Source organism: Schistocerca serialis, chromosome 1 (assembly GCF_023864345.2).
Source record: "Schistocerca serialis cubense isolate TAMUIC-IGC-003099 chromosome 1, iqSchSeri2.2, whole genome shotgun sequence".
Lineage (NCBI taxonomy): Eukaryota > Metazoa > Arthropoda > Insecta > Orthoptera > Acrididae > Schistocerca > Schistocerca serialis.
Window position 1 is genome coordinate 600509610 of NC_064638.1, and position 12519 is coordinate 600522128.

Below are 12519 nucleotides of genomic sequence, written 5' to 3' on the forward strand. Positions count from 1 at the left end.
ATACCGACATAACCGGGGGTCCACACAAAGACCACAGAGCGGCCGCAATGCGCAAGAGTATGCAGGGACTCATGGATAGCCATCACCAGACGAGAATGAGAAAAACACTGGTCGAGAGCTCGTAAACCGCTCAGGGAATCACTACAGATCACGAAGGACTCACCTGAGCAGGAGCGGATATACTCTAGGGCTCGAAAGATGGCGACTAGCTCAGCAGTGTAAACGCTGCAGCCAGCCGCCAAGGACCGTTGTTCGGAATGGTCCCCTAGAGTTAGCGCATACCCGACACGACCAGCAACCATCGAACCATCGGTGTAAACAATTCCAGAGCCCTGATACGTGGCCAGGATGGAATAAAAGCGGCGGCGGAAGGCCTCTGGAGGGACCGAGTCCTTCGAGCCCTGTGCCAAGTTGAGCCGAAGGCAAGGGTGAGGAACACACCACGGGGGTGTACGCAGAGGCACCTGGAAAGGGGGTGGAACAGGGAAAAACAACAACACCTTTACTGAATCAATAGAAGTTGATCAGAAGTCTACAACAAGCTTTATTTCCTTAGTTGGTTGTAAGGAATGGAATCATCAATGAGACATTTGCCCAATATTCTTACCAACAGCAAAGTACCCCATGATGGACAATCAAAACTTTTCTGAAGAGAGAAGTGACAGTTTCCTTCCAAACACGTGCCAAACACCTGGTGAATCCTGCTTACTGAGATACTTAGCCACATCTTACATTACTTTCGGTTCTCTTGGAAGTAACAAATCAGAAGTTGTAGAACACAAAGTGTGTGTGGGGGGTGTGTAAGTGAAGTATTCAAACGTGCTCTTAGAGTTTTGGAAAAAGAGGAAAAGCAGATGGGACCAAGTTGGGACCGTATGGAGGATTATTGACGACAAGGCATCAGATTGATGTAGATGTTGCAACACTCTTGTGTGGTCTGGCACTGTCAGGCTGATGGAGAGGGTGCACCATGTGTTGATGAACTACTCGAATCTGAGGCTCAATGCTATTTTTCATGTTCTGATATACTTATGTTACAAACCGCCATGTCACACACTATGTTTGTTTTATTTAAAAATCTTTAAGAGTTTCCACATAAAAAATTTGGAGGCATTACTTTTCGGCAAACCCTCATGGTTACTGATGTTGCTACTCTTCTCACAGTCCTATTTCAACTGCTTGTTGTGTGAATCAGGGTTTAATTTAGAAAGTGTCTCAAGGTGTCCATTGTTAAGCAAGATATTGACACTGTAGTGTTTGCATTTACCTTTCTCTCCAATAATGTACTCCTTCAGTTCCAGCAAAACATCATAACGTTTTATAGAATTAAGTGCTTCCAACACTTTTCCAATTGTAGCACCATCCTGGCGTGCATAGATACAAAGAATAGCATATGTTGGTCCTTCTTGCAATTTATAGTCATGCCTTATGGCCTGTAATTAAGTCAGAATAGTAATTAAGCATTATTTCGTTGATACTTAACATGTACATTACATTAGATGAATCATATTCCACAGCTTCCATACAGAGAAGTTACTGGTAAGTGAAAATAAGTCAAATGTGTACATTTTTTTGTGTGTGGAATAGAATACAATTACTTACCTAATAAAATACAGTTGTATTACCCTGCTATATTGATTATAGTTATAACCAAATACACAAAACTGAGAAAGTATCTGTGAAAATACTCTTGAATGGAGTAAAGGAAGATGTCCCAAAAAAAGTTCTTTAAAACACTCTTTGCTTTCACAGTATTAGTCAAAAGATATTCTGCACTAGTATACATCATACTTTTTTATATAAAAAGAAGGAAATTGTAATGGTGGACAAAAATTATACTGTTCCCTGCTTGTGAATGGAAATGTGAAAAATAAACTAATCTTTAATTTTTAAATCATATAGTTGTAAATCACTTGTAACGCAAACTTAACTAAGATCCTCAATCAGGTCTAAGGTGCATGTTTTCAAATTCAAGTTTGATTTATCAGTAGTCCCATAAACTAAACACTATCTACTTCTAGGCTTTACTGTTCATTCAAGTACAAGGTACAAGTTCTGGAATTCAATGGGAAGTATTGAATAGTGCATACTGTATATTCTCAATATTTGATGACAATTAATTCACTTAAACCATTTGTACAAATTTTAAAATATTTTCTTCATTGCTGTTATAATAAAAGGAATGATGTTATTTTTTATATACTGAGTTGCTCAGCTGAGCAACTTTGATAATTTTGAAACTGATTTTATTTTAAGCAATAACACATTTATTATTCACAAAATTGATGGCACTGAAAACTCTTTACTTGCCTGAATTTTATCAAAATTATTCCTGAGTGCTTTTTTATAAAAGCTTGAGGTGAGCCGCTAAGTTAATTATTCACACCTACATTATCAACTAATGAGAGAAAAATAAATTATTAAAAATGCCTCCAAATAATCGGCTATTTTTGAGTATCTCTTAATTTACCTTTTGAGAAATTTCCACTTTTACATCTAATTCATTTTTCCTGTCTCATTCTTAGACGATTGGTTGGCCAGGGGTTAAGGAACTCAAGATCAAGGTAACCAGTCTCGTGTTCCTGAGATAGTCCAACTGGGTTAGTGACACCAGCTAGAAATCTTATTGAATTGTGACAGTATGTAGGAATTGTAAATCTAAGACATCGAGAGCAATATTGATGCCCGAGATGAGAAATAATTGCATGAGACATGAAACTATATGAGTCGGGCTGACATGCATGCCACACAACAGACAAGGGACTGAAGTGTGAAGTTTTCAGGGTGGCGTGTCCTACTTCCAAGCTTCTATGATGATGAAATTTGTTTGTGACTATTAGTAATAAGGAAATGTTGGGACATCCCACTGCGGTAGCTATTACTATGATACGTGCACATGAAAGAATGGCTTGAACCCATTGTTTCTACAATGTGAGGTGTTGAGTGAGCCTCTCCACCTGCTGAGTGGGGCAGCTTGTTGTTTGGCAGCAGGCTCTGAAAGTGTTCACAAGACAAGAAGAAAAAGAAAAAAAGTCATGGCTACATTGGACACTGTGACCAAAGATTGCAAATTGGATTATGTAAAATATGCTTCTTGTCTCACTTCTGCAGAAGCTACATACATACAAGGAAATGTAAGAATCTATGAATCCAAGGTGACTACAGAATGCAAGACAACCTCCCATTATTCAATGAATTACAGAAAAACATGTACTAGATTCATTCCGAAAACTTACACGTGGTTACCTTATTACATGTAACTGAAGAGTAGAATAAAAGTTCGGCACACAGAAAATAAAATCAAATAAAGACCTCTCTAAATCAGATACAGATACAACTTTGTGCTCCTCACTGGCATGATTCACAGATCTGCAGAGTCACTGCCACTGTCACAGTTATCTTGCATTCCTTCCCATAGCAGATAATCTTCACTCCCATCAAATGCATTTGTGCCACAACACTTTTTAAAGCTGTGAATAACTGATGCACTGGATGTGTATGTTAAGGAATCTCGAGCCATTCTGCAATCAGCGGTACTGAAGGCTTCTTCAACTTCCCGGTAGGGGTCAGTGTCTGACTACCCTGAAGTAGCCAATTGCTGCACAGCTTCTTCAGGTGGTTTTTACCAGGAGTACCGGTATGAAATGAGAGTTGTGTGTTTTTTTTTTTTTTTTTGTGAAAATGAAACACTAATTTTGAATTGAAAAGTAAAAACATTTTCTTGAAAGTACTGACCATTGCTTTCTACATATTTTGACAATCTTTCTGGCAATTTGTGGACACCACACCAACAGAAATTTTTGTCTTTTGAAGCAAACCAATCAGACACCCAATTTTCGACTTCTTCGTAGGAATCTAAGTGTTCCTCAGCCAATGCGTGTCCCATTGATGAAAACAAATGGTAGTCGGACGGGGCCAAGTCTGGTGAATATGGCAGGTGGGGTAACTGCTCCCAGCCAAGTGTTTTGATTGTATCCTGGACCAGTTTTGCTTTGTGTGCAGGTGCACAGTTGTGTAAAAAAATTACTTTGTCATGTCTTCTGGCCCATTCTGGTCTTTCTTCGATCAATGCATAGTTCAAAATGATCATTTGTTGTCTGTAGCAATTAGTATTCACAGTTTCCCCAGGTTTTAGAAGCTCATGATACACCACACCTTTCTGATCCCACCAAACACAGAGCATTGCCTTCTTGCTGAATCGATCTGGTTTTGCAGTCGATGTTGATGGTTGTCCCGGATTAACCCATGATTTTTCCAGTTTAGGATTCTTAAAATAAATCAATTTTTTATCGCCAGTAACAATTCAATGCGAAATTTATTTTCTTTCATGTCTTTGAATCAAAATTTGACAAATGGTTTTTCGGTTTTCCAACTGTCTTTCATTCTATTCATGTGGCACCCATTTTCCACACTTTTGGATCTTTCCCATAGCTTTCAAACTGTCAGAAATTGTTTGTTGTGCAACATTTAGCATTGCTGCCATTTGCTTCTGACTCAAAGTATCATCTTCATCCAATATTGCTTGCAATTCAGCGTCTTCGAACTTTTTTGGTGGTCTTCCACATTCTTCATTTATTACATCAAAATCATTATTTCTGAACCGTTGAAACCATCTTTTGCATGTTGCTTGTGATAGAGCATGATCACCATATGCCTCAACAAGCATTCGATGCGACTCTGCAGCACTTTTTTTCAAACGAAAACAAAAAATTAATGCTTTCCGCAAATCATCACTTTCTGGTACAAAATTCAACATTGTTAAAACGATGAAAACCTATGATGTTGTTTGTTCCATGACTTGATGTATACTAAATATCTGACAGATGTCATACCAACCAAAGAAAAAAAAAATAAGGCTCGTTCACAACAAATGTTCCCTATCGACACATTTGTATCTTAATGCTCATTTCATACCGGTACACCAGGTAAATGGCTTATTCACCACACCTAACACTTGTAATTAGGAAGTCATGCCTCCTGGAATGACAACAAGATCTGTGCTTAATTTCAGATTTCTGTCTTCAGTGCTGGTTCCAGATGAAATCCCCAAGGATCAAAATCTAATTATTTTTTAGAAGACCACCTGACCTCCTGCTCTAAACTGTACAGAGCCAATCTCTAACTAATTCAGTTGTCATCTATGCTTTTCCATTGTAATGAAATATGATACCAGGTGGCAGCTTTTCCTTCAGTATAGTTTCATGACTGAGGATGACACAGGGTCACATCCCTGTTCCATCAGCCAGCACACACATCATCACAGCAATTTGTGATTTCTTATTGCCCGTAGTACAAACCAATAAACTTTTGATGCCTTTCTCATCAACTTTTGTAGTGGATTGTATGTCAAAGTAAACATGAGTTTCGTCAGTGTTTTCCCAATTCGACCGAAGATAGAAGTACATTCCTTTCTCAGTCTTACAAAGTGTTGTCAATACTTGACCAACTTCTCCACATATGATACTGGAAGCGCACACACGCACAATACTGGTCATTGCAGCACAAGTCCACTGTATCATATTATCCTTGTACACCACCCAGAGCTGGCTTTAAATTGGACACCATGTTTCTATAATTCACATGCTTTATTTCGTATGACATCACAGGAAACTGCCATTCCTTCTTTACATTTCTTGCTCACAAATGCCGCTACTCCCATGCCAACATTTTTGAAACATGCACCTTGTGCGCCATTGAAAACATTCCTAGTCGACTCTGCATTTTTCAGATATCCTTTGTCCTTTATAATATCCCTTGGCCCATGCTAGCGGACAGAAATCTGTTCAACGACCTTCCTGTTATCGGTTTAAAGTGAATATATATTGTGAGGTGGCACATTTCACCTGCGTGAGCCAAATATTTATTCTGTGACTTAGAGTTGCTCCATGGCGAGCAAAGAAAAATAAGAAAATCAGAATGTGAAGGGACTTTGTTATGAGACAGGATAACAAGAGGACGTGTAGGAAGTGTGTGCACTGAAACAGTCATTGTTAGCTGCCATATTGTATAATTTGTGCTTTTTGAGATTCACAAGTGATACGTAATGTTAATGTGGAGTTTAATAATGGCCATAATACAATCTGTTGCATTTCAAAGGTAATTGTGTGTATTTATAAAACCTTTTACTGTCTCCAAACACTGGCTTCTGTGGCCCCATACTTACTTGAAGCTGCACAACTGCTTGTTGCTTCTGCATAGAGAACTATCAAGATCTTGAAATTTGTGTCATTGTAATGTCTGCATCCTGTTGAAAAACTCTATCCTGAACCAAGTTGTTTGCATCATGATCAATTACACACTTTCCTACGTGGTTTAGAAGTAGGCTCTCAAAGTCAAACAACTGATAAAAAAAATTGCCACAACAAAGTCTTCCTGCTATCATACAATAATGCTCAAAGAGCATGGATATGTTCAACGTCAAAGTGGTAGGCATAATGGAAGATCTAGATTTGATTCAGTAAAGGAAAGAAAAAGACCACATCATTTGCTCTGAATGCAGGATGACCTCTACTTTGGGCACAAAACTTCAGAAAAAACCTTATCTTGGATTCAGAGATATATGCTATGTTTCAGACGTTCTGTCAACCTGCTTAGTATATGAGATTGTGTTGCTGTATAACAAAGCGTAAATACAGAAAATTTAAAGTTCAGCTGTTTATGTCATTTAAGTAGCTTGGAGGACAATTGACGCGCTCTTTCAGCACCCATCCAAGCACACGGAGATGAAGTTCTATGAAGACTGCTGGAACATGGTTGGGGGGCACTGACTAGTAGGTCCCCTCCAGCAAACATCAAGAAAAGATGACCAAATCAAATCTTATTAAATAAAGGTGCTGATTTAAATTATCAGAGGGCTACATATCACACAGGAAATGGAACACTGAAGCATACCAAAAGATCATCCAGGTTCAATTCCATTAAGGTGACCCAGGTGAAGGACAGGGATTAGCAGTGCTAGAAGAAGAGGGAATATGAAGACTTTACAGAAAATTTCATCCAAATAATCTGGAAAAAAATCTGTTGTTGCCAGGTTAAAGTAATAAGTTGAACTAAAACAAGATAAGTAACTTTAAATAAGACTTAAAAGAAGAAGGTAAGAAAAATTCAAAAAGAAAGGGAACTTCTAGATCAAAATTCATTGTCCAAGCAACTCAGGGAACAACAAAAAAATATGACCATGTTCAAGTCAAACTACTCACAAAACTATAAGAATATTTTGTAAAATAAAGAACCATCTTCAGTCACAATCATGATTTTATTTCAATGCACGGTGCATTTTGAGCCCTGGGGGCTCATCGTCAGATGCTCTGACGGTCTACGTCGATTTTTTTTTTTTCCAAATTTAAGTTAATTATGGTTTGTTTCCAGTGGTGGATACACAGTTTTTGAAAAAGTGTAAAGGTAACAATGTTTATGTACATATACACACTTCATTCTACAGCACATAAATGTGCATACATTATTAAGTATTGTTTACTGCAGATAGCACCTCTTCTACATTTTGGGCATTTGATCAGGAACTTCAGTATGAATATGTCAAGATGGTTGGCTGGTTGGTTGGTTGGTATGAGAGGGAACCAAACAGTGAGGTCAGCAGTCAAATGATCTAAGACAGCAGAAATCATGGGAGGAACACCACAAACAGCACAGACCAGTCAAGGAGAAGGGATAACAGGCAAACAGAGAAGGAACAGGAATGTCAGAGCAGCAGGAAGAGGAAAGAACAGGAGAGGGGTGGGTGCAAACAGGGAAAGCAGGGGTGCCCCAGAAATGCTACATGTGGTGAGGCACCAGCACCACCACTGACCCGTCCTGACACCCACTCCACACTATTATCATGATACAATAGGGACGACACCAGGGGAAGAATACACAACAGATCTAACAAGGAGGGAAAAGGAGGCTGGCTGGTGTAGAGGCAAGGCCAAATCCTCCATAACCAATGCCTACACTACTGGAGGGACTCAAATCCCAGAGGAAATATCAAGGACTTAAACCTGAGAGGACAAACCGCTTTCACGAAGGAAACCAAGGACAGACATAACCATGCAGCCACTTTCGCAAAGAAAACCAAGGACAGACATAACCATGTGAGGGTCATATGCTAACACCAGAGGCAAGGAAGATGGGAGCGGCAAAAGGAGAGGACTGTCCAGCAAAATGTGTATCACCATAAGGGGAGCCCGGCAACTATAAAGTGGGGGGCGGGGGGGGCTCATTGCAGAGTAAAAGGCCATGGGTCTACATAGTATGGGCAATACGAAGCCAACAGAGGATGCTGGATTCCCACTAGGAGAAGTGGAGGGAAGTATAACACACGATAAGTCTCCTTGATTGCACAAATTTTACTAGCAGGGTGAATAGCATCCCAAGAGTCGGCAAAAAGGGCTTTGATGTAAGACTGAAAATCCACCTCCAGAGAGATCATGGAGAATGGGGTTAGATAGTTGCTGCCCCCCACCCCCACCCCACCCCCACCCCTATCCTCCCAGCCTGATGTTCAGCAAATTCATTACTCGGGATACCTACGTGGCCAGGAAACCAAAGGAAATCAACTGAACCGGCTGCATTACCAATATCAGCAAGAAGGTCATGAATGGCAGAGATCAAGGGGTAGTGGGAAAAACTCCAAGCAATAGCCTGACTGCTACCCACTGACTCTGTACATAACAAAACTCGTGTGAGTGAGGACCATTTAATGAAGCAGAGGGCCTGATAGAGGGCTATCAATTCTGCAGGAAATACCCCATACATGGCAGGGAGAAGACGGTGTTCCATGCCAACGAAGGCGTGAAGGCATATCCCACATGACTGGTGGTTTTAGAGCCTGGTGTAAAAAACAATGGCATCCTGAAACTATCACAAGAGTGTTTGGAACAAACGATGGAACATTACTGGAGTGAGCATAAGGGTGGGCAGTGGACAGGCACCAGCCCAAGGGGGGGAAAAGAATATAATAGGAGGGGGTCCGCATTGCCAGGAACCATGATTCCTGAAGGGCAATGCAGAAAGCAGGGGTAAAGCTTAACAGTTGCTGTAGCTCAGCCAGGTGGTGAAAAAAAAAAAAAAAAAAAAAAACGGCAATTCCACTGGAGGATTGCGTTATCATAAGGCTGGGAAGGCATGAAGCATGCAAGGAGGCAGGCTATGCCTCAGGGTCACCTGCTGCCACCGGCTGTGTATGTATATCCATTCCTATTGTGAATGAGGCATCAGTGAGATCCAGGTCCTCAAGGGATGCTAAGATCTCCACCTCATCCTCAGATGCAGAACTGGTAGGGAGTGGTGGTTTTGGGGCCACCAGAGGGTCCTATTTCTTAGCAGACTACTACTTTGTGTGCTTGCTCTCTCACTTCTCTTTAGGGGCTTGCTAGAACGACTTCTCCAGGCACAGAGGAAGACCGCGAAGCTCTTCATCCCACAGCTTTTGGGTCCTTTAGTCACTGGGGAGTGTCCGCAGTGGCATTAGTGGAGACCTTGGGAGAGAGGGTCCCAAGGAACCCCTTCTGGAGCCGGAGGAGGTTGTTGCTTCTCTGGGTGGGGGCAGGGGACTGATGTCCCCTGTGTTTGAACGGAAGATGATTTTCCCCCTACCAACAAGGCGGCGGATGTATTCTGGTGGCCCGGAGGGCCCACTGTTTGTGGCACAGAGTGTGGTATGACCGGCACTTGTGACAGTGTTGTTGAAGTAGCTGCAGCATACGAGGACATCAACTGAATGGGGTGTAATCTTTCAAATTTATGTTCAGCCTCTTGGTAAGTCAATTGGTCCAGGGTCTTTTTTTTTTTTGTGGTTTTAGGGCGCACAACTTCAATGGTCATTAGCGCCCAGACTACATTAGGAATGCACCGCAAGGCACAAGTTTAAAACAGCAACTAAAAGGGAAAACGCGATAAAAGATTGACAGGCATAGGATTAAAAAACAGCATAATCAAATGTCCTTAGACAGGTTTGTCAAGTTGATAAAACGAAGAACGCGAGCAGCTGCTCCTGGGTCATCCGCTAAAATGGCATCGAGAGTACATGGCAGGCCAAGATCAAGACGCAGTGTAGTAAAATCCGGACAGGACGTTAAAATGTGGCGGACTGTCAGCAATTGCCCACATGGGCAGAACGGCGCCGGCGCAGCCGTCAGCAGATGGTGATGGCTGAACCAGCAGTGTCCAATCCGTAACCGGGCCAAAACGACCTCCTCCCACCGAGAAGGGCGTGAGGAGGACGTCCAAGCCGCGGGAAGAGGTTTCAAGGCTGAAGCTTGTTGTCTGTAAGTGCACCCCAATCGGCATGCCACAGCGATAAAATGCGCCGACAAATGACCCTGCTACAATCTGATGAAGGGACACAAGAAGCTGTCCGAGGCTGGAGGACCGCAGCCTTGGCCGCGGCATCTGCAGCTTCATTCCCAGGGATACCGACATGGCCAGGAACCCACATAAAGCTAACCGGAGAACCGTCGTCCACCAGCTGCGGAAGAGAGCGTTGGATCCGGTGCACGAAAGGGTGAACCAGATACGGATCACTGAGGCTCTGGATGGCGCTCAAGGAATCGGAGCAGATGACATAAGCAGAATGTCGGTGGCGGCAGATATAAAGAACAGCCTGGTAGAGGGCAAAGAGCTCAGCTGTGATGACCGAACAATGGCCATGGAGCCGGTATTTGAAACTTTGTGCCCCGAAAATAAAAGAACACCCGACCCCGTCATTGGTCTTAGAGCCATCTGTTTAAATGAAGGTCATATTAATTAACTTCGAACGAAGTTCGACAAAACAGGAGTGGTATACCGAACCGGGGGTAGCCTTTGGGAGCAAGCTGAGGTCAAGGTGAACGCGAACCTGAGCCTGGAGCCAAGGTGGCGTGTGGCTCTCGCCCACTGTAAAGGTTGCAGGGAGTGAAAAATCAAGGTGTTGAAGGAGGCGACGAAAGCGAACTCCAGGGGGTAGCAAGGCAGAGACATACAACCCGTATTGACGATCGAGAGAGACGTCAAAAAAGGAACGATAAGACGGGTGGTCGGGCATTGACAGTAGCCGACAGGCATACCGACAAAGCAGTATATCGCGCCGGTAGGTCAGTGGCAATTCACGGGCTTCAGCATGGAGACTCTCGACGGGACTAGTATAAAATGCTCTGATCGCAAGACGTAAACCCCAATGTTGTATGGAGTTGAGGCGGCGTAAGATGGACGGCCGTGCAGAGGAGAGCTCCCATAATCCAGCTTTGAGCGGACGATCGACCGATATAGGCAAAGTAGGATGGTTCGATCCGCTCCCCACGACATACCACTGAGAACACGGAGGACATTTAGAGAACGGGTGCAATGGGCAGCCAAATAAGACACATGTGGAGACCAGATAAGTTTCCTGTCAAATGTAAGACCTAAAAATTTTGTTGTCTCCACGAATGGGAGAGCAACAGGACCGAGTCATAAGGACGGTGGGAGAAACTCTTTGTAGTGCCAGAAGTTAATACAGACCGTCTTCTCGGCAGAAAAACAGAAGCCATTGGCGACACTCCAGGAGTAAAGATGGTCAAGAGAACGCTGAAGACAGCGCTCCAGGAAACATGTACGCTGCGCACTGCAATAGATGGTAAAATCGTCCACGAAAAGGGAGCCTGATACATCAGCTGGGAGGCAATCTGTTATTGGATTGATCGCTATGGCGAAGATAGCGACACTCAAAACTGAGCCCTGTGGCACCCCTTCTCCTGGCGAAAGGTGTCTGACAGGACAGAACCCACACATACCCTGAACTGTCGATCCATTAAAAAGGAACGAATAAAAAGAGGGAGGCGACCGCGAAGGCCCCATGGTGCGGAGAATGCCCGCCCTCCAACAGGTGTCGTAAGCCTTCTCCAAATCAAAGAACACAGCCGCGGTCGGGCGCTTCCGCAAGAAGTTATTCATAATGAAGGTCGACAAGGTAACCAGATGGTCAACAGCAGAGCGGCGCCTACGAAATCCACGTTGTACATTGGTAAGTAGGCATCGAGATTCGAGCAGCCAAACCAAACGAGAGTTAACCATTCATTCCATCACCTTACAGACACAGCTGGTAAGCGAGATGGGTCGATAACTGGAAGGCAAGTGCTTGTCCTTCCCTGGCTTAGGAATCGGTACAACAATAGACTCGCGCCAGCATGCGGGAACATGTCCCTCAATCCAGATGTGATTATAAGTACGAAGAAGGAAACCTTTACCCGCAGGAGAAAGGTTCTTCAGCATCTGAATATGAATAGAATCAGGCCCTGGAGCGGAGGACTGTGACCGGGCAAGTGCATTTTCGAGTTCCCGCATGGTGAAAGGGGCATTATAACTTTCACGATTCGAGGAGCGGAAGTTAGGTAGCCTAGCCTCCTCTGCCTGTTTTCGGGGGAGGAAGGCAGGATGGTAATGAGCGTAGCTCGAAACCTCTGCGAAAAAGCGGCCGAAGGCATTGGAGACATCCTCAGGGGCCACAAGGACGTCATTCACGACCGTCAAGCCAGAAACTGGTGAGTGGACCTTAGTGCCAGATAG

General features: G+C 43.1%; 1 protein-coding gene across 2 annotated transcripts in view; it reads right to left on the minus strand.

Annotated features, from left to right (window-relative positions):
* The window catches only part of LOC126477114 (uncharacterized), a 99069-nt gene that overhangs the window by 59697 nt on the left and 26853 nt on the right, over window positions 1-12519 (minus strand). For both annotated transcript variants that reach the window (XM_050103593.1, XM_050103592.1), the window contains one exon: window positions 1268-1433. In XM_050103593.1, coding sequence (XP_049959550.1) covers window positions 1268-1433 — 166 coding nt within the window. The remainder of the gene's footprint in view (window positions 1-1267; window positions 1434-12519) is intronic.